Genomic DNA, 23,706 nt, shown 5'->3' on the forward strand with positions numbered 1-23,706 from the left:
TTTTAGTTCTTTCCTCAAACTGTGCAGTTTAGTTTGCCTTCTTCTATTTGATGGCACTTGAGACATACTCAAACTACACTGCCCCCTCCACCTCCATCCATACTTGTTATTCAGTGCAAACATCACCAATTCCTTCAACCCATTCTTGAACTACTGCAAGGCCTCTGGGCTCCCCATCAGCCTTGAAACTCTTTTTAAAAGAATGCTCCAGTTTGTCAACGTACATTTTAAAACATAACAGTGAGAATCAAATACAATACTCCAAATGATTAGGAAGAAACTATCACCTCTCATTCTAGATATTATGCTTCTTTTATCAGCAACAATTATAGATTTGTTCTGAATAATAGGGTTTTTTTGGTCATAGTCACAGATTTTTGGAGATGAATGGCAAATAGTAGAATCTCAAAAACCACAACTTTCCTGAAAGTCTTACCCCACATTAGTCTTCAGGATACAACAGGAATGATAAAACCCTATTTCCTCATTGAAAACCCTATTTCCTCATTTGGCTAATTTAACAGTACAAAAATCAAGGTTGAAGCACACATCCTAACCTGGCCAAAAGGGTAAGACTGGACAGGAGGAAGAAAATTAGCTCTAAGAGCCATAATATTAACATACTAACTTAGAATTACTTTCTAGTTGAATACCCTAATATAAGCAACTTAAATTCTACCAAAGCTTCTATCCTTTCTTAATGGGATATAATGACTTAAGCAATGTTACAAAGAGCCTTTCGAAACAAGCCCAATTTGACAGTGGATAAAAAGCTTGCCACTCTTAACTCGAGGACAGAGGATCAACTAATTCTAAAGTTGTTCTGCTGACCACAGATAAGTGGGAGCCCATGGATCTTTATTTGGAGAGGTGGGAAAACCTGTCTAAAATGAGAGAAATGTCTTGGGATCTGCCTATAGCCAGGGTGTCAGTTTAGAGTACAATGATTTAGATGAACTATTTCTTTAAGAACAAATCCTGTTCAAATGACATTAAAACTTTATGAAATTATATGCAACATCTACTTGAAAATCTGTGTTACCATCAGAATCTTCTCTTCCTCCTGAGCTTAGTGACTCAGAACCAGGTATTTCTACATTCTTTTCTTTCTTCTTTTTTTTTTAAGGTTTTTGCAAGGCAAATGGGGTTAAGTGGCTTGCCCAAGGCCACAGAGCTAGGTAATTATTAAAGTGTATGAGACCAGATTTGAACCCAGGTACACCTGACTCCAGGGCCGGTGCTTTATCCACTACACCACCTAGCCGCCCATCTACATTCTTTTCAATAGAGTTAAGAACTTATCTTGAATATTTTATCTTATACAACTTTACCAGTTCAACTTGGCCTTGATGAAGTTCCCTTCCTTGGAAAATGTCACCACATCCATAAAGCAACAAAGGGTACAGAGACTCACCATCTTGGCCTTGAAGCGGCCATGAGCAAGTTCACCCACAAAAGTCAGCTTGCTGGGCTCAGATTTCCGAAGTAAGTGTCTTTTAACCCCTTCTATGGCATTAATATACTCTTCCAGCAATCTGTTAAAACAATTTCCCAGTTTTATACACATAAACATCTACATTCCTACAATCCACTTTTGAACTTTAACCTGAGGACAAGGACTGAGGAGGTGGGGATGGGGTAGAAAACAAAACCTGTAATTACACTTATACAGGGCACCTGCTGAGGATTGTCCCACCACCAAACCAGATTGGCACTTGCTTTGCAAGCTCTAGTCTTATCAAGTTGCCCTGGACATTGAGAGTTAAGTAACTTGTCCAGTGTCATGAAGCCAGTATGTGTCAGAGGCCAGTCTTCTATCCACAATGCTGCACTGCCTTTTCAAGGTCACAATAGATATATCTAGTCTCCCTATGTTTTTTTCTAACATGGAGGAACGCAGAGTATTTAAAGATGAAAACTAACAAAAAAGGGCTGATGAAGGACTTGCTTGTTTTACATATAAATGCAGTTGAATGCTGATGTTTAAAAGCCCTCAGAGACCTAAAAAATCCAATTCCATCATATGCTAAGTAGTGTATAACCACGAAGAGGTTATTTTACTATTCTGAAGCTGAAGCAACCCTCTCAATATTGTAAGTTGTGAACTGCATTCAGAAAGAAATCACAAGAACTAATGTAATAATACAGTGCTTTAACAAGTACATTTTCCACTAGAGTCCTGTATATATCATCCATTTTATGGATGAGGAAACTGAGGCCCAGGGAATAAGTTATTTACCCAAGGTTATATGATCACTTAGTAAAGTGCTAGAGCTGGGAATTCCAATTATTCCAATACCATTTCCAGTGTTTTTATTTTTAACAGTAAGATTTCAAATGAGCCTTTGATGAATCCTAGTATTTCTTTTTTGTCCAGAAAGACACATGTTTTAACTTCTTCCTTATTAAAAGATTATATAAAATCCTACAGTTCTCTCAGTAAAATCAAACTCATTCGAGGCTTAGGCTTACAGACCTTATGACAATTAAAAGCTCTCTTATATTTAACTTAAATATATCTTAATACTACAAAGGTACAAGTATTTACTTTTTTAAAAAAATCAACATTTAACTGTTCAATATAAGCTTATCTTTTTTTAAGATAGGGAAAAAATATTTTTTCAATTAAATGTAAAACAATTTCTAACAATCATTTTTAGCTATCTTGAGTTCCAAATTCTCTTACCCCCTGTCCCTATGCCCCTTCATTAAGATAAAAATTATACAAGTGCAGTCATGCAAAACCTTTTCCTATTAGTCATGTTGTGAAAGAAAACACAGTTTAAAAAAACCAAAAAAGAAAAAAGTAAAGAATGTAAAAAATAAACGTTATGCTTCAACCTGCATTCAAATTCTACTGGTTTTTTTCTCAGAAGGTGGAAAGCATTTTTTGAATTAAGTCCTTCAGAATTGTCTTGGATATTTGTATTACTGAGAATAGCTAAGTCATTCACGGTTGTTCATTGCACAATATTGCTGTTACTTTGTCAATGTTCTCCTGGTTCTGCTTACTTCACTTTGCATCAGTTCATTTAAGTCTTTCCAGGTTTTCTGAGTATCCTGCTCATCATTCCATACAGAACAATAATATTCCATCACAATCACATGCCACAACTTATACAGCTGGATCTCAATTGATGGGCAGTCTCTCAAATTCCAATTCTTTGCCATCATTAAAAAAGCTGCTATAATTTGCATGAACTGATGCTGAGTGTGATGAGCAGAACCAGAAAAAAACACTGTACACCCTAACAGCAACATGGAGGTGATGATCAACCTTTGATGGACTTGCTAATTCCATCAGTGCAACAATCAGGGACAATTTTGGGGTATCTTCGATGGAGAATACCATCTGTATCCAGAGAAAGAATTGTGGAGTTTGAACAAAGACCAAAGACCTTCAATTTTGGAAAAAAAACCAAAAACCTGTTATCTTATTATGTAATTTTTCTATCTCTTATACTTTTTCTTCCTTAAGGATATGATTCCTCTCTTATCACCTTCATCTTAGATCAATGTATACCATGGAAACAATGTGAAGACTAACAGACTACCTTCTGTTGGGGGGAGCAGCAAAAATAGGGAAAAAATAAATAAAATCTTTCTTAAAAAAAAAGGACTGTTATATTTTTGTATATATAGGTCTTTTTCTTTTTTTAAAATCTCTATGACAGACCTAGAAGTAATATTGCTGGATCAAAGGATTTTATAGTCCTTTGAGCATAGTTCCAAATTGCTCTCTAACTTTTGTTATATTATAAGCTTGTTTTCTTAAAGAGTCTAAAGAGTCCCAGTGTTAAATCTATTGCTGTTTCAATGACCAACCATAATTCCAGAGGATTCAAGATAAAAAGAGAAATGAATGGGGGAGGGCAGGAGATTGTTGGTTATTTCCTTTCTCAATATGGGGGGAAAGGGGAAGTGAAAGGAAGAGAATGCAGATCTAAAAATAAGATAAAACAACTTTAAATAATGATGAGGTAGAGAAATAAAGAACATTATCAAAAGGGTTTTTTAAAAGTATTTTCAAGACCTGCACCTTCAACAGAATGGATATCTGGCTTTGAAGTTAGAAAGACCTCATTGAGGTTCAAATACTACCTTTTATCTATGTGACCATGGTTAAATCATTTAAGTTCTTACTGCTCCAAACAACTCTCTAAGACTAAATTACAATGGAGCAGTTAATACAAATTATAGAAGGGGTTTTCTACATGGATTACATCCCCTAAACAGATGACTTAACAAAATGTAGGCCTATCTACAACTGTCTACAAGAACATCTCCACCTTGATGATTTCAATTTCAACATTCAACGTTTTCAAAACCAAGCTCATCTCTTTTTTTTGGCAAGGGTTAATGTTCGTTTTTTTATTTTTGAAGAAGACCATGACATCAGAGAGATGATGCCATGGCAAGTACATGAATTAGATTTGAGTGAAGGAGGGTTGTTGTCTTTCTCCTCCAGAGTCATCTGGGTCCAGTGGCCAGACATGAATCAGGATGACTGGAGATGGCCCTGGATGCAAGGTAACCAGGGTTAAAGTGACTTGCCCAAGGTCACACAGCTATGTAATCATTAAGTGTCTGAGGTCTAATTTGAATTCAAATCTTACTGACTCCAGGGCCAATGTTCTATCCACTGTGTTATTGAGCACCTCTAATGTCATTATTCCTGTCAGTCTCACATTTAAAAACTTCGTGTTATCTGACAATTGCACAAGTAGAATTAAAAGAACTTGGTAAATGACAGGATATGAAAGGGAAAACAATCAGATATCAAGTCCTATCAATTCTACTTACACAACATCTCTTTGATCCAATCCCATCTATCTTATTCCCATTATCACTACCTTCTTAAGGACTTTGTTATTACTTATCTGGATAAGAATTTTCTCCTAGGTATTTCCATTTTGATTCCTTTATACTGCTACCAGACTAATCCTTATCCAGTATATATAATCATATCATGTTAAAAGATTCAATGGCATACTGTTGTCAGAGTTAAGATATAATTCTTTAGTTTAAAATTCCTGTGGCCCTCCGCATACTGGCAACATTATGTCTCTTCTGCCTTATAACCCCCTCTACATTTTAAAATTTTTCACATTATTACAATGGTCTTGTAAAAGTAAACATAATTCCACCCCACACAAAGAAAGAGAAACCTTAAGAAAAATAAAATGAAAGAAAAAAAGTATGCTTCAATCTATATTCAGACAACATCAGGTCTAACTTTGAGATGGACAGCATTCTTTATCATAAGTCCATCAGTTTCCTTACAGATGTTATTGCTAGCTTTATTTCCCTCCATCCTATTCCTCCCCACCTCCATTTGTTCTATTCTCTCTCTTCTTTCACTCTCTCTCTCTCCTCAAAGGTGTGTTGTATCTAACTACCCTCTTCCACAATCTTCCTTCTCTTCTATCACCTATATCCCCCCTCACCTCCCCCCCCCCCATTCCCTTTCTCTCATCCCTTTCCTCTCCTATTTTCCTCTAAGGTAAGATGGATTTCTATTCCCAATTGAGTGTATATATTTTCCCCCTCCCAGTCACTTCCAAATGAGAGTGAAAGTTAATTCATCCCTCACCTTCCCCCCCTTCACTCAACTGAAAAACTTTTTCTTGCCTTTTATGTGAAATAACTTAGTCCATTCTAGCTCTCCTTTTCTTTTCGTGCCCTATAACTCCATCTTTATATTATACCTTCATCTTCAGCTCCCTCCTAAGCCTTGTCTAACTGCCCTAAAACATAACCCCCTCTATGTACTATAACGCTCCAGACAAGCTGTACTATTCATTCTTTCCTGAACACAGTGCTTCCCCTCTGTTGCTTTTAATTTTGCTCAAACTGTTCTCCTTCTGCCTAGAATCTAACCTTGCCCCATTTCCACCTGTAGACTTTTGCATCCTGTAAAGCCCAAATCAAATGTTAATCTGCTCCAAAAAACCTGGGATGATTGTCCTATTCAATAATTTTCCCATTCAGAGCTCACTGCTTAAACATTCATAATGTAATTATGTTATTATTTTACAATATATTTGCATGACATAGAACATGTAGTACATGACAACCATGGGGTGTAAAAACCTTGTCTTATCCAGAATTCATATCTTTTCCAATGTCCACCCATTGCTCTGCATAAATAGAAATTACAAAATGTTTGGTGAATTAAACTTTGGAATACCAGCAGGGAGTTAAGGTACAAACTGAATTCACAAAGACCTCATTTCAAAAGTAGAGAAAACAGAACTCACTCATTTTCTTTCTTTCCTCCCTGGATCCATTGCTTCAGCAAATATTCATAGTAGCTATCAGCTCGGGCACCTAGAGTATAGACTCCCAGGTGAGTAAAGAGGCCAGTGTTGGTATTGATAAACATGGGAACCAAGCCATCATTCTTCCCTGATAGGGAATGAACATGTTTCATCACTTTATCCACGGCTGTCTGTAGTATTCAACAAAGGAAACAGGTAAAGGAGAAAAAAAATATGTGAATGTCATGGCTCTACAGTTAAACAAGGAGTCAAATGGCAACTAGTTAGATGAAACTCTAAACATCAGCATGCCTCACTCAACTTTATTTCCTTATTAAGGTTGGCAGAGGGGGCGGCTAGGTGGCATAGTGGATAAAGCACCGGCCTTGGAGTCAGGAGTACCTGGGTTCAAATCCGGTCTCAGACACTTAATAATTACCTAGCTGTGTGGCCTTGGGCAAGCCACTTAACCCCATTGCCTTGCAAAAAAAAAAAAAACCCTAAAAAAAAAAGTAGGCAGAATAGGTCATCATGAAAAAAGCCAAATGTTGCCTGGCAGTCTTCATTTCCCATAATCAAACAACACCTGGCTGGAATTTAACAAAGGCTTAACTCAGATTACTCTAAATGAAGTTTATAAAGGCAATTCAGACACTGGTACATAAAATTAAAGTAATTTAGGGGCTGTCAAGTTGGGGGTTGGTTTTCTGACAGGGTACAGAAGAGCTTAATTTATCTTCCTAACAATGCTCAAGGCTGTAGTCAAGTTTCATTCCACCTAATGCCTATGTAGCCTTTTACACTATAATTTGACTGCCATGACCAATGGCTGATATGAAATGATTAATAAATCTCTGTTGAATTCTTGTTGAATTTTATTGACTCATATAGCTTCCTGGAAGGCAAAGGAAAAGCAAATCTGTTTTCAAACCTCCTAATAACCTTTAAAAGCATCATTATAGGAGATGAACTAGATTATCTCTAAAGGTCAGTCCAGTTCTAAGCTTCCTTGAATCCATGCACCTATGAAATAGCTTCTAAATTACATAGTAAAAGAAGTAGTAGCCCACCCAGAATAAATAAACTGTCAACTCAGACTGAAGTCATTAAAAGGCCATACAGTCCTACAAGTTCAAATTTTGAAATCTAAAACTAAAAACTGCTTTGTTTTTAAATTAGCAAATTCAATTGGGAAATACAATAAGGAATAGATATAAAGGAATAAAGGCAAATATTTGCCTCTTTTAATAAATCCACTTATTTTAATAAATAAACAAAAATGTTAAAAGAGAAATTACTTTCAGCTTTCCCATCTAAGGAAGAAACCTCCCCTTCCCACCCCCTCCACTACTATTTTGCTCCACGAAGATCTGTAAGAACAAAGTCAATAAAAAGCAAACTCAGCAAATTTAGCCATAATTTATGATGGTGTCTGTGAAGTTAGTTTTATTCTCTTTATTTGCGACTATAGACCTCTAGATTATTTAATATATATTTTTGTACAACTATTTTAGCACACTATAAAATCAAATCACCAAGGATAAAAGGGAGAGGGGACCATAAATAGTTCAAGTTCTGCCTTATGGTAAAAGCTCTGCTTTTCCTGAAAGAAAAATATCTAATTAACGAGTTGGTCTATACCTGGAATCTCATATCTCCAGTGAGACGAGACAGTTCTCTAAACTCCAGTTGGATACTTGTCACTTCTGCCACAGTACTATCTGAAGTCCACCGAGGAGGATGGGCAACACCACTGCCAATGTTTACATCAGAGTATGGAATCCTGGACGGGGTGCTGAATGCTGGCATTAGTCGATTTCCAATATCTTTCTAAAAGAAAAAAGAAAACATTCAACAAAATATATGAGTCCTTGAGAATCTACCGTTTTTACATGCTGCTCTGCCAATATTTTTAATGTAAGGAGGACAACTTGGAAGAAACCGCTACAGTGAAAAGAATACCAGAAGAGGGCTCAAAAGACCAAGGTTCTGCCTTTGTCCTGTCATTAACATGCTGTGACCTTGGTTGGGCAAGTCACCTAACCTCTTTGAAACTCAATTTTCTCTTCTGTAAATGAAGGATAATTCTTACAGGACCACTAAAAGACTTTAATAAGATATAGTACCACATAAACTAGAAGGCACTACACAAATGTGAGGAATGTTATCTGAATGTACTCAACCAACTCAATATAGCAAAATTCATAATCATCACCAAATCACATTTCTTAAAAAAATTTTAAGTGGAAAAAGCACTAACTGGGGTCTATGATCTTATTATAGGCAGAAAGATGTAATTAAATATCTAAATATGACTCTAAAGGAGTAAATTATAATAAAATTAGTCCCACTCTTAAACCTAAACAAGGCAGTAAAAAAAAAAATCAAGAAAAATAAATACTAGAGATCTAGAAAATATCAATTAAGTGATTTTATAGGGAGAGAAAAGCACCATAAATTGGGAAACTCAGATCACTTACTGCCTTTTCCAGAAAAAGACTATCTCCAGATAAATGGTAGGTACTCAGAAGTCCACCCAAGATTCGTATAGTACTTTCAAATAGATTTACATCCACATTTTTTCCAAAATTCAATTCCGTCTTCACCCATGCCTTGGCTTCTTCAAATTCTATGTTGCAAAACAAAAAAGGCCAAAGGGACTGAATTGATAAGGATATTACATATATTCTAGATCCCCTCTAGCTCTAAATCTATGATTCTATGGTCATGTTTTGAAATCTAACTATATGACTAAAATAAGATTATTTCCATCTAGCAAATGAATTCCTACACCAAAGCTAAACCTGAGCTGTTTTTAATCTTTGGGAATAAAGAGATATGATACCTAAGCAGGATTCCAAATAAGAAAAAGTACACAAGGAAAGGAAAAGGATTTACATAGTGCTTTCTATTTGCTGGGCACTGTGCTAATAATAAGCATTTTACAAATATGTCTCATATGAGATGGCCAAGATATAGCCAAACCACACAAAATTCTCCAAGTTAAAAGAAAAAATTAACAACAAAAACAACCACTTTAAAATATCTAGAGAGTACACTCTGGGCAAGTTGGGAAGGTAGGGAATTTTAGAGCTACATTATTAATAACCTAAGTAGCTACATAAAGCCCAAAAAGATATAGAAGAAATATACTGGAACCAGGGTATGTGTACAGTACACCAGATCTGTATTAAGGTTATATATGATAATCTTTCACAAACTGACAGTTCTCCGTATGACTAATGAAGATACAGATTGAACAAGCAGATGGTACTAGCAGAAACTTATTTTAAAGCTGTCCAGACTTAAAGGCATCTGAACTTGGATTAAATTCAATAATCAGTCTTTATCCCAGAATATAGTTGATGAAACACAACTGTCTTAACTCAGTAGAGGTCAGGAATAAAATGTCATCCAACCTGGACACATACAATATTGGCCAATTTATTCCATTTTTCTTTGTTAAGTAAGATAGGATTCAATGAAGAGTAAGGTATATAGTTAAATGGCTTTAATCTAAGAAAGGTACACACAAAAAGCATCAATTAAGACTTTAAAAAATACAATTAAATTAAGCAGTCCTATAGAGGGAGCTCTTCTCCAGAGCAGTTTATAAACCATCTCAAAAGGTTTATTAGTACATCCTCTCATTTTATAGAGGGGACTGAAAGGTAGAAAGTGATAGAGAAGAGAAAACAAAGACACGACGAAGTCAACTGTGACGTTCATAAACTATTAAAACAAAAAAATACCTTTATGCCAGGGTAAGTTTTTGAATTAGCTGCTTTAAATATGTATGTACACACACACACACACACACACACACACACACACACACACACGAAAAATAGAAAACAATAGGCTCATTTGGCAGCATCTCCCAACCAAACGCCTACTTTATGTATGTAAACAGAGTCAGGAGCATTATTTCATGAACGTATTTCAAAAGAACACAAACAGAAATCAATAATTTGGAGGGCCATACAAGAATAATTAGGTGCTATATATCTCTATGAGTTTTTTGGTTTTTTCTATGTACAGATTACAATGTGGATAAACTATAGTGAGGTGCATTATGTCTATAAGACAGCATAGTTTTACTCAGTTGGACAAAACCATAAAATAATCTATCATAAGGAAACATTTTTCCAAAAGAAAACCATTTATAGGGGCAGCTAGGTGGCATAGTGGATAAAGCAACAGCCCTGGAGTCAGGAGTACCTGGGTTCAAATCAGGCCTCAGACACTTAATAATTACCTAGCTGTGTGGCCTTGGGCAAGCCACTTAACCCCATTTGCCTTGCAAAAAAAAAAAAACCCTAAAAAAAATTTAAAAAAAGAACAAAAACCATTTACATTAATTTATTATTTTGGGTTATTATTCACTAATACAAATAACACATTTTCTTAAAAGATTACAGAGCATTTTCCTCACAAAATTCCTATGAGACAGAATCTGAGTGAAAGTGTCATTCCCATTTACAGATGAAGAAACTGAGATTCAGGAGGTAGACTTGCCCCAAAGTCACAGCTATTAGGTGTTGGGAGGTGGAATATCAAACAAGTCTCTACAGACTAAGTCTAGCACTCTTTCCATTATTCTATACTGTCTCTTTAAAAAGGTGGGGGTTTTTTTGGAGGGGACCTCTGTAATGTCAAGTCTATGTTAATGTAAACATTAATAAAGCATGAGGACTTATTTAATGATCAACAGATATTTAACCACTATTGTCAATAAATTAAGGAAATACCCAAATATCTGTACCTCTGCCACAAATTCAAGCTTTTCATTATGTCTCACTAGGACTAAGGCAATAAGGGATTGATTCCAGTCTCCTAAAAAAAAATGGAGTAGCACACAATGCTCATGATTTTGATAGTCAAAGAATATGCAATAAGGGACACTGAATACTAACCCCTTAAATGTTTTTTAACTTATATAGACAATCTGTGTGAGAACAGCATGCCATTATATAACCAGAAGACTTCAAGAAGCCATCTAGTCCAACCCCCCACCTTCAGGCAGCCCCATATCTTTCTAATCTATTCTTTACATTATTCTCATATTGTTGTTCATGTTACTTCTCTGCTCAAAACCTTTTATGATATGAAGTTTATTTACCTTAGTCTGACATTTAAAGGTCCCCCAGAAACTGGCTCAAATCTTCCCTCCTTCTCTCCTCTATTATCTCCTTTAAGTACTCTATAATCTAGATCAAATGGAAATGTGCCCTATCCTCTACATATATCTTTTCACCTCTGTCCCTTTCACTCACATTCTTTCCACTAGGAATGTCTTAATTTCACTTGTTGCCATCCCACCTATACACTCCCATCATCAGCTAAAATGATATCTCTTCTATAAAAATATAATTTTCTCCCCATTAATCACATAACATTTTATACTTCTTTTATGTACCTATCATTTTCTACCTTATAATATTTCTGTTTACAAGTCTTTTCCCTTTTTATTACATAAATTGAGTGGTAGGATGAATTATGCTAATCCTTTCATCTCCTTCAACTCTAATTCACTGTACAAATGTTTGCTGACTGAACAAAATAATGGCATCAAGTCTTTGGTATGAACAACTTTGGGATATGTCTAACAAAGTATACTTTCAAACAGAATTCCAACCAGGAGATCTGAACAATATGGTACCTTCTTTTAAACCCAAAATCCACATGGTATCCAGGGCATCGATTAGTGTCAGACCAAGTCCAAACCACTCATTGAATGAATGTGACAATGGCTTTAGCTCGTCATGTCCCCAAGCAAACTTTTTGTATCCTTTCCACGCGTGGCGAAATGCTTCTATCACAGCCTTTTGCCTTTCATTGATGGGTACTACAAGATTAAAAAGAACATTATCATTGTCTTTCAATATGGTAAAATCATGGAAAAATCTGACTGAATATAATAAACAAGTCTCAAGATCCTCAGGAGGACTGTTACCGCAGTTATGGTTGCTATGGATACTGCTCTCTAAAACTCTATTAATCACAGTCAACAGTGGGAGACATTGCTTCTCATAACTAAGATTAAAATAAGAGACGACTTCACTTCTACCTTAGAGCTCAGAGGGAAAAAAGGAAAGGAAAAGTGCCAAACTGAGGTGAAGTAATGGGATTACCATGAAACTAGCAAAAAAAAATCTGGTTGTTAAGACATTTCACAGAAAGCTTTAAAATTCTCTAAAACTATTATGGTACAGAGTAGTGATTTTTGAGACCCATTCAAGGTGTTCAAAGTCAAACCAATTCTCATAATACTAAAACAATAAAATTTTTAATATAATAAATGCTGATAAATATAACCTACTTAGGATCCTCAATAGTTTTTTTAAATTGATTTATTTATTTATAAAAGGGTTCTGAGACAAAAAGGTTTTAAAAACCATGGATGTAAGAGGAAGAATTTGGGATTCACAACCTTAAGACCAAGGTTTGAATCCCAGCTGTATCACTTTTTGTCAGTTAACCTTAGATCTATTTCCTAGTCTAGATCCTTTCCAACTCTAAAATCCTATGACACTTATTTCCTGGTCACTTAACCTTCCTCCTGGTTCAAACAGTTCTGCCTTCCCTAACTCTAAAGGTTACAGTAGTTTGGACACTCATCTGCTAGATCTAAAACCCCTTTCCTTCTATCCAAAAGTAAATATCCATAATATACTGGATCCTAAAGAATTTTCAGGGGCAGTAGGTAGTACAGTGGATAGAGCACTGGCCCTGGAGTCAGGAGGATCTAAATTCAAATATGGTCTCAGACACGTAAAAATTGCCTTGTTGTGTGACCCTGGGCAAGTCACTCTTAACCCCACTGCCTTAAATAATATATAAAATTATTAAAAAAAAGAATCTTCAAAATATGAACATACATGTTTTAAAAAATGCCTTAGAAGGGCAGCTAGGTGGCTCAGTGGATAGCGCACTGACCTGGAGTCAGGAGAACCTGAATTTAAATCTGGTCTCAGACACATAATTGCCTAGCTGTGTGACCTTGGGCTAGTCACTCAAACCCCATTGCCTTAAATAAATAAAAATTAAAAAAAAAAAAAAGAAAATGCCTTTAGAATTTGTGATGAAAAATGCCAACCATATCCAGAAAAAAAACTATGGAGTCTAAATACAAACCAAATCACACTATTTTTACTTTTTAATACTTGTTTTTGATCTTTTTTCCTTTTTCTCATGACTTTTTTCCCTTTAGTTCTGATTCCTCTTGCACAATATAACTAATATATTTATTTAAGGCAATGGGGTTAAGGGATCTGCCCAAGGTCACACAGCTAGGTAATTAAGTGTCTGAGGTTTTTGAACTCAGGTGCAACTCCAGGGCCAGTACTCTATTCACTGCGCCACCTACCTATCCCTATAATATAACTAATATAGAAATATAATGAACATGATTATGCATGTATAACATATCATACTCACTGTCATGGGAAGGGGAGAGGGAAGGAAGAAAAACGTAAAACTCAAATGTTCACAAAAAGATGAACGTTAAAATAACATTCAGGAAAAAAAGAAAGGCCTATAGAGATGAACAGAAACACTAAAACCCCTCCCCAAACATTCTCTCCAGCTACAACTAAACTTAACTGACAAAAACTCAACTACTAAATAATCACTTGGCTAAATCTGCAACCTTGTAGCATTTTGGTTAGCATTACATTTAATGAGCAAAATTTTGAAAACAAAACACCCTCCCCACTCCCATTTTTTTAAACTGAGAAGGATTAGGATAAGTAATTTTTTCAGGATTCCATAGCAAAGAGCAAAGCAGAAATAAATATTTGAGCCCCTGAATTCTGAGTCTATTTCTTAATCGAGTCATGGTAAAACTCAATAATTTAAAGAGCAAAACTGTTCTCTTTCCTTATATGTATTTTTTCACTCGACGAAAGTCTTTAACCATTTAATAAAAAGAAATATGTGTACCTCAGTGTATGGTAATTATGATAGATGGCTGAAAAGATATCAAAATGGTATGACAATTCTTCCCCCCTGGGGCGGCTAGGTGGCCCAGTGGATAAAGCACCGGCCCTGGAGTCAGGAGTACCTGGGTTCGAATCCGGCCTCAGACACTTAATAATAACCTAGCTGTGTGGCCTTGGGCAAGCCACTTAACCCCATTTGCCTTGCAAAATCCTAATAAAAAAAAAAAATCTTCCCTACAATGAACTAGTAATATATAAGTAAAAAAAGTATCAAGTAGACAAACTAAGACATAGAAATGATATATGATCATTCCAAATTCCAAAAAACTACTTTAATGAGTTAGAAAAAATTGTAAGTAAATTCATACAGAGAAGTAAGTCAAGAATTCTGAGGATTTAATGAAGAAAAGTGCAAAGGAAGGTAGCTTAGCCCTACCCAGACCTAAAATTACATTAAAAAGCATCGGTCATCAAAACTGTCTGGTACTGGCTAAGAAACAGAGCGGAGGATCAGTGGAAGAGACTAGGTGAAATAGCAGGAAGTGATTATAGTAATCTGCTATTTGATAAACCCAAATAGTCCAGCTATTGGGATAAAAACTCTCTCTTCAATAAAAACTGCTGGGAAAATTGGAAGTTAGTATGGAAGAAACTTAGATTAGCACAACACCTCACACCCTATACCAAGATAAGATCCAAATGGATATAGGATTTAGACATTAAAAAACAATACTATAAGCAAACCAGAAGATCAAGCACTAGTTTACCTGTCAGATCTATGGAAAGGGAAGCAGTTTATGAGTAAGGAAGAGATGGAGAATATCACTAAAAACAAACTAGATAATTTCGATTACAATAAATTAAAAAGCTTTTGCATAGACAAAACCAATGTAACCAAGATCAAAAGAAATGTAGCAAATTGGGAAACAATTTTTATACCTAGTATTTCTTTTTTTTTTAGTTTTTTTTTTTGTAAGGCAAACAGCTTTAAGTGGCTTGCCCAAGGCCACACAGCTAAGTAATTATTAAGTGTCTGAGACCGGATTCGAACCCAGGTACTCCTGACTCCAGGGCCGGTGGCTTTATTGACTACGCCACCTAGCCGCCCCATACCTAATATTTCTGACAAAGGTCTCATTTAGAAAATATATAGAGAACGGAGTCAAATTTATAAAAACACAAGCCATTCCCCAATTAACAAATGATCAAAGGATATGCAGAGGCAATTTACAGATGAGGAAATCAATGTGATCCATAGTTATATGAAAAATTGCTCTAAATTATTCATTACTGATTAGAGAAATGCATATTAAAGCATATCTGAGGTACCACCTCACACATCTCAGACAGGCCAATATGACCAATATGTTGGAAGGGTTGTGGGAAATCTAGGACACTAATCACATTGTTGGTGGAGCTGTGAACTCATCCAACCTTTTTGGAGAGCAATCTGGAATTACGCCCAAAGGGCAATAAAAATGTGCATACCTTTTGATCCAGCAATACCACTACTGGGTCTATACCCTGAAGAGATCATGAAAAAAGGTAAAAATATCACTTATAAATATTTTTATAAAAATATTCTTAGCAGCTCTGTGGTGGCAAAGAATTGGAAGTTGAGTGATTGTCCATCAATTGAGGAATAGCTTAATAAATTGTATGGGGGGTGGCTAGGTGGTGCAGTGGATAGAGCACTGGTCCTGGAGTCAGGAGTACCTGAGTTCGAATCTGGCCTTAGACACTTAATAATTGCCTAGCTGTGTGACCTTGGGCAAGTCACTTAACCCCATTGCCTAAAATAAAAAATGTTTAAAAAATTTTTAAAAATAAACTGTGGTATATGTATGTGATGGAATGCTATTGTTCCATTAGAAACCAGGAGGGATGGGAACTCAGGGAAGCATGGAAGGATTTGTATGAACTGATGCTGAGCGAGATGAGCAGAACCAGAAGAACATTGTACACCCAAACAGCAACATGGGGTAATGATCAACCTTAATGGACTTGCTCATTCCATCAGTGCAACAATCAGACAAATTTGGGGTATCTGCAATGGAGAATACCATCTATATCCAGAGAAAAAATTGTGCAGTTTGAACAAAGATCAAAGACTACTGACTCTAATTTTAAAAAGTGAGTTATCTTTTTATGTAATTTTGCTATCTCTTATATTTTATTTTTTCTCCCTTAAAGACATTTTTCCTCTCAACACATTCAATTTAGATCGATGTAAAGACTAACAGACTGCCTTCTATGGCGGGGTAGGGGAGGGAAGAGAGATTAGGGGAATAATTGTAAAATTCACAAATAAATAATTAAAATAAAATTTTAAAAAAGGAAATATTTAAGACAAGCTTTTATGGAAACTCAAAGGAAGGAGAAATAACCATGGATAGGAGGGACTATTTCAATGGGATCTTAGAAATATTTTAGATATTTGATACTGTTTTTGCCAATTTTGCAAAAAATTCTTCCTCTATGATTCATTTTACATACATCAAAAACACAAATCTTGGCTCTAATAATTTTTATTTATGAAATTAAAAGGTATCTTCCCTTCATAAATGAGATAAAAGATATTATTTCATTCTCATTTTTATTTTTAGTCCCATTTTGGGCTTAAGTCTTGCCTAGACAAGTTCCAATGAGGTAATAAGGAATGTGATAGGGGGTTTATATTCATTTTTTTAACCTGCTACATTCTTCCCATAAACATTTCTGAAACAAAGAATCATTTCCCCAGTTTTTGTTTCTTACAGATTTATCAAACACAAAAGTTTTGTACATTTCTGATAGATGTTTGCTAAACAGATTCTATTCATCAACATATTTCTCAGGAAAATGATTAATGTTGGAAGGGATGTGGGAAATCTGGGACACTAATGCATTGTTAGTGGAGCTGTGAACTGATCCAGGCTTTCTGGAGAGTTCTTTGGAAACAATAAAAATGTGCATATCCTTTGACCCAGGAATACCTCTACTGGGTCTATATCCTGAAGAGATCATGAAAAAGGGTAAAAACATCACTTGTTTAAAAATATTCATGGCAGCTCTGTTTGTGGTGGCAAAGAACTGGAAATCAATGGGAAAGGCTGAACAAATTGTGGTATATGTACATTATGGAATACTATTGTTCTATTAGAAACCAGGAGGGATGGGATTTCAGAGAAGCCTGGAAAGACTTGCATGAACTGATGCTAATAGCAACATGGGGGTAATGATCAACCCAATGGACTTGCTCATTCCATAATTTTAGGGTATCTACAATGGAGAACACACCATTGAAATCCAGAAAAAGAACTGTGGAGTTTAAACAAAGACTAAAGACTATTACCTTCAATTTTTTTTAAAAGTTGTCTTATGTAATACATAATCTTGCTATCTCTAATATTTTATTTTTTTCCTCAAGGATATAATTCTTCTCGCAACACATTCAATTTTAATCAATGTATAGCATGGAAAAAAAAGTAAAGATTATCAGACTACCTTCTGAGGGGAGGGGAGGAAAGGAGGGGTTGGGGAAAATTGTAAAATTCAAAACCTTACCAAAAAATGATAGGTAGAAACTACTATTGTATATAATTGGGAAAAAAATAAAATATATAAAAACCATATTTTTCCATTTTTTGCTCAATATGGTTGTTTTGATGATAACTACTTTATTTTAAATGATGAAAATAGAAGGGGGTGGAACCAAGATAGCCACAGGAGAAGGGCCTCTCCTAGGTGCTCTCTCCATAATATTTCAAAAATATTAAAATTATGACAACTAAATTTTCGAGAGACAGAACCCACAGAAAGTTCCAGGGAGGCAATTCTCCAGACCAAGGTAACCTAGTAAATAGTGGCAAGGCTCCACTCCACGGTGTTAGAGGGGCTGCCCGCCAGAGTGAAGAAACTTCAGTTCTCAGAGGCAGCCCAAGGGCACCTAGGAGACATGGCTAACAGTAGCAGGGGCAGTTTTCTGACCTACACCCCAGGGAGCACTAGGCACAAATTGAAAGATCAGCAGAGGAGACCTCTGCCAGAGTGAGAGCAGTAAGCCCAGGCCCTCAGGGCAGTTGCAGCCATCAGAGTGGTCAGCTCAAGGGCACACAGGGCAGCCCAGATCCAGGAAAGGGAAGCAGGCATGGAGCTAGTAATCAGGAGCCCCCAGGCAACTGAGCCTTGAGTGCTCAGCCCACCAAAGGTAGGGGAGTGGAGAGAGACTTCAGAGGTTTGTCCTCTGTATCTGTAACAGGACTCTGGGGTTCTGACCACATTCAGATCCTGATTGCAGTCTAGGCCCCCCACAGAACAGGGCCACCCCTCCACCTCAGCCCTATGGCAGAGGGGTACGCTTGTGGACATTCACAGACCAGGAAGGAAGTTCAGAGCTTCCTTCACACACTGAGGTAGGTGTGTGTGTGTGTGTGTGTGTGTGTGTGTGTGTGTGTGTGTGTGTGTGTGTGTGTAGGGGGTGTCCCAATAATACTCAAAAGCTCAGTAAGTACCCCAAAACCAGGCACAGGCTGGAGAAATGAGTAAACAGAGCAAAAAAGAGGAACACCATTGAGAAATACACTATGATCCCAAGAAGGATCAAAAGCTCCTGCATCTGAATACTCCAAGAAAAACAGAAATTAGGCTCAGGCTATGACAGAACTCAAAAAAGATTTTGAAAATCAAGTAAGGGAGATAAAAGAAAAATTGGGAAAAGAAATGAGACAGATGCAGGAAAAACATGAAAAAGAATTCAGCACGTTAGTCAAGGCAATCCAAAAGAATGCTGAAGAAAATAACATGTTAAAAACCAGCATAAGTCAAATGGATAAAACACTTCAAAAAGTTATTGAGAAGAATGCTTTAAAAAAGCAGAACTGGCCAGGTGGAAAAGGAGATACAAAAATTCTCTGAAGAAAACAAATCCTTCGGATGTAGAATGGAGCTAAAGGAAGCTGATGAGAAGTCAAGAAACAATAATTCAACCCTGGGTTCAAATCCGGTCTCAGACACTTAACAGTTACCTAGCTGTGTGGCCTTGGGCAAGCCACTTAACCCCATTTGCCTTACAAAAACCTTAAAAAAAAATAATACAAAATAATCACTAGAAAGTGTATACTCTTTGACCTAGTGATACTTTTTTTTTTTTAGGTTTTTGCAAGGCAAATGGGGTTAAAGTGGCTTGCCCAAGGCCACACAGCTAGGTAATTAACTAAGTGTCTGAGACCAGATTTGAACCCAGGTACTCCTGACTCCAAGGCCGGTGCTTTATCCACTACACCACCTAGCCACACCAGACCTAGTGATACTTCTACTAGACCTATATCCCTAAAAAGATCAAAGAAAGGGATGGCTAGGTGGTGCAGTGGATAGAGCACCGGCCCTGGAGTCAGGAGTACCTGAGTTCAAATCCGGCCTCAGACACTTAACAATTACCTAGCTGTGTGGCCTTGGGCAAGCCACTTAAACCTGTCAGCCTTGCAAAAACCTAAAAAATGAATGAATGAATAAATGAAGATCAAATAAAGGGAAAAAATCCATTTGTGCAAAAATAATTTTATCAATTCTGTTACAGCAAACAACTAGAAGTTAAGGAAGTGCCCATCAACTGGAGATGATTGAACAAATTATAGTGTATCAACCTAATGCAAAATTACTCTCCCAACTGAAGTGATTGAAGGGATGTTTTCAGAGAAACCTGGAAGATGTATTAACTGCCAAGTTATATAATAACAATATTACAAAGAAAAATAATTTTGAAAGACTTGAGGAATTTCATCACTGCTATGACCAACCAAGTTTCCAAGACTGAAGAAGTACCCTATTCACCTAAGGGAGAGATGGACTAAAATTAAAAAACACATATTTTCAGAGACATTCAATGCATAAGTTTTGTTTGCCCATATAAATTTGTAGAGTTTTTCTTATTTTGTCAATGAAACATTTAAAACACACATTAAAAAAAGACCAATTTTCCCTAACAGAGATGCAAAAAGCAAAATAAAACAGTAAACTGATTACAATTCAACAGTAATGTGAAAATAAATGCCCAAAACATAGAAATGACAGAGGGCTACCTGGTTTCTTCTGGGCTCCAATTTCTGCTGCTGAAGGCTTGTGACCTGGATCTTGCATTTTATTGGAAGGGGGTTCTGTGCTCTGGTCAGTCTCAATCACTGCACCTCTCCAACTATAAAAGACAGGGAAAAAACAATCAAAATGATTTGAGAACATCAAATTTATCAAGTAACCAAGTACCTACTTATATAGCTCTCCACTAGTAGTTGCAGTATTAATCTCTACACCAAAAGAGTTTAAATCTTATTAGAGAATAAAAAAAGACAGTTAAAACACATATACTAAATGATGTGCTGATACAAAGATACCCTCAAGGACAACAGCATGATACAAAGAAGACTACATGGAATGGGTTGTATTCAAAAGATAAATCCCCTGGGGAATATCAGTTCAGGAGGATGAGGATGAGGATGAGGATGATGATGATGTCATCTTTAGGGAATGGCAAAAGAACCATAGCCTTTCAATGAGACTTCAAATGAGTTAACTTCTGTGAACTGATCACTCTTAAGGGTAAAAGGGGAGTTAGTATGAAGATCCTATCACAGTCTTGACCATAACATGATACCAGTTTTTACTACTAATTATTTTCACCAACAGAAGATGATCATTAAGTCACTGTAATCCAGGCATGAAGTCTTTTGGTTTACTAAAGCTTAATAAATCCTATCATTTAACAAAAGAATACCATGATATAGCTAGAAGACAAGCACTATTTCTACTAACTAAAAGGAAGCTAATTACTACTTCAATAAGTTACAAATCTAGAATTCTGCTTTAATACCAATGCTGGGAGTAAGCTTACCGTACTGGAAGTAGAATATTTTGCTAATCTTTGAGCAATGCCAGGTTTTGTGTTTGCTTGCAAATACAGAATACAGCAAAACTGCTCTTTATTGAGCAACTTTTATAAAAAATCAATCCCTAGTAATATTTACATAAAAAGCAGTCTTTCCTAAATTTTTAGAACATTCAACATAGATAAAAATGTCATAAAATGTGCCTTCTTTTGCTAGAAAGAGCTCCACAAAATAAATTTTACATACAATAAAAGTGTTTTAACATATTTAAGTTCCGAGTTTAATAAAAATTCTTCAAGTCAAATATATTAAAGAATAGTATATATGCTTCACAGTCAAGCTCTAAGCATTTAGAACAACTGCATAATACGAGGGTTTCCACATACATTAAAAAATTGCCAGGTAAATGCTTTACACCATGATTTTAAAAACTGGAAACAACTTACAACATGCCTCTATCACTCAAAGTGCTCAGCTAAAGGAAAGAGAAAACCACCTCCCCAATTCTCATAGCAACCTAAATAGCAAGAAGCTGCCAATAACTCAAAACATTTATCTCAGGCTCTACCCACAAGATAGAAAAAAGCCAGATTAAATATTTGCCAGTGTGTGTGGAAGCCCTATTCCATCTCCTTATTTGACTCATTGTACCCACTTCCACCCTCCTCTACACACACACACAAGCATACAAATAAACAAAACCCATCACTTTATGCCCTTTCAAAATGTAGTAGTTAATGGATTTAAAAATGAAAAAAACTAGTGGTAGTTGGGGGATCCCACAATAGTGGAATCGATAGATAATATGTAGTTTGGACAAGACAAAAGATGTTTTTCTTTTTGGGGGGCGATAGTGAGGAGGTGGGGGAGTCAAATTTTCTTGCTAACAAAGCTCAAACCATTCTAATATCTAAGTAACAAGATATTGTTATGGTACCTAATAACAGTCCTCTCAGATTTGTTTTCCTTGTTAGCCTGGCCATGTTCCTCCTCCAGTCTCTTAGTATCATCATCATCATGTGGCCTTTCCTTCAGATCTTCCTGTGGCGCTTTGATCTGTAGATTAACAAGCCTCCCACGACGAGGATTTCGTGTTTTCTGTAAGAAGAGATGCAAGCACTTCCCATGAAATTAAGTCCATATACTCTACTGAGGTTTTTTAATAAACATACCCTCAAGCACAATAGCATGACTTATGTTAAAGAAAACATGAAAATTATTATATATACAGAGTTTCAGGTGCCTATACAGCTTCAGATCCTTGTTTCTATGAAATGGCTAAAACAAAATAAAAACTACCAGCCTAACCAACACAACATGACTGAAATTCTAAAGGCCTTCCCTTGATAAATTCCTCCATGTTATCTGCTGACACTCTGAACACCAATAGATAGTAGCCTTCCAGATAGAGAATCCCAACCCAAATGGCCCTGAAGGCCAGTATCACAAGTTTGAAATGAGAACATTCTTGAAAATATTCATGGGAAAAGTGCTTCTATTAATTTATGTATGAATACCCAACTCCTAGAAAGTTCATCAAAGTTGCTATGGACTCTCTAGATGAAAAAAGGGTTAGTTACAAGGTAAAGATGGCAAAAGAATGCTTTGAGTTCTGTTACTTCAGACCTAGAGATTTCCTTCCAGAATTGGGAATTATTATTCTCAGCTTTATGTGGACCTATTAGTCCCTTGCCTTCATAAGGCTCTAATTTGTCAAACTTCCACCAGACCCTTCCTCTTCTCTCCCCTCAATACACACTGAAAAAGGGGGTAAACAGTGGTTATGACAGTCATGATAACTGTTCAGAATTCAAACTATATAGATTTAAATCATTATAATGTACAGCTGGGGTTGCACTTAGTTAACTCTCCAAACTAAAAATGATGAAATTCTTGTGATTATGTTACAGAAAAGAGAAAAAGGGCTCATCCTTTAAGGCTCCAAACCCAATCCTTAATAGCTATGGGCTAAGAAGCATCTTTTTTTGGGGAAACACTACATTTACAAAAACTACATGTACAAGTCTACAGTAAGTGGGAGGAAAAAAAATACCACTAAGGACTGCTATGGAACATGATGCTTCATTTAAGTTCATTTTTTATATAAAGCTGGGAGAAAATGTAACTCTTCCAAATGGAACCTATGAAAGAAAGCTCATTTCCTGCCATTTCCCCCACCCCCACCTTCATCCACCAAAATAACTTCCAGAAGACTGGCTTATATAATGCTTTTAAGCAATGAAAATGTACTGGGGAGGAGGGGAGGGAGAGGAGGGAATCACATGTTTCTTTCATAAAATTACAGAACATTAATGGATAAAAATGGGGTCAATAAAACCAATGATGTGTTTTTCTCCTTTTTGAAGCTCATAATAAAGCATGGAAACATATTGTACCCTTAGAAACCAAAAATTATGTTGTTTTTTTCCCCAAGCACACAGAAAAAAGAAGGTACTTATAGTCATTAATGAAGCACTGTGCCAGGCCCTTTTAGTAGTTTTTATATAACCTACAAATATTTCTTCCATTAAATCAACTATACTTCAGAAGTTACATTAAACTTCAAGAGAGATGCTTAGGAGCTGGACAAAAGGGCATATTCTGAAAGCTCAAGGTTATGGATTAGATAAGATTAACTAAGTA

General features: G+C 36.1%; 1 protein-coding gene across 1 annotated transcript in view; it reads right to left on the reverse strand.

Moving 5' to 3' along the window:
* The window catches only part of MAN1B1 (mannosidase alpha class 1B member 1), a 39,751-nt gene that overhangs the window by 9,754 nt on the left and 6,291 nt on the right, over positions 1-23,706 (reverse strand). The window contains exons 4-10 of the mRNA XM_074210613.1: positions 22,001-22,161; positions 20,263-20,375; positions 11,923-12,108; positions 8,741-8,889; positions 7,902-8,090; positions 6,261-6,451; positions 1,415-1,535 (exon numbers count right to left, since the gene is read on the reverse strand). Coding sequence (XP_074066714.1) covers positions 1,415-1,535; positions 6,261-6,451; positions 7,902-8,090; positions 8,741-8,889; positions 11,923-12,108; positions 20,263-20,375; positions 22,001-22,161 — 1,110 coding nt within the window. The remainder of the gene's footprint in view (positions 1-1,414; positions 1,536-6,260; positions 6,452-7,901; positions 8,091-8,740; positions 8,890-11,922; positions 12,109-20,262; positions 20,376-22,000; positions 22,162-23,706) is intronic.

This window comes from Macrotis lagotis, chromosome 1 (assembly GCF_037893015.1).
Source record: "Macrotis lagotis isolate mMagLag1 chromosome 1, bilby.v1.9.chrom.fasta, whole genome shotgun sequence".
Classification (NCBI taxonomy): domain Eukaryota; kingdom Metazoa; phylum Chordata; class Mammalia; order Peramelemorphia; family Peramelidae; genus Macrotis; species Macrotis lagotis.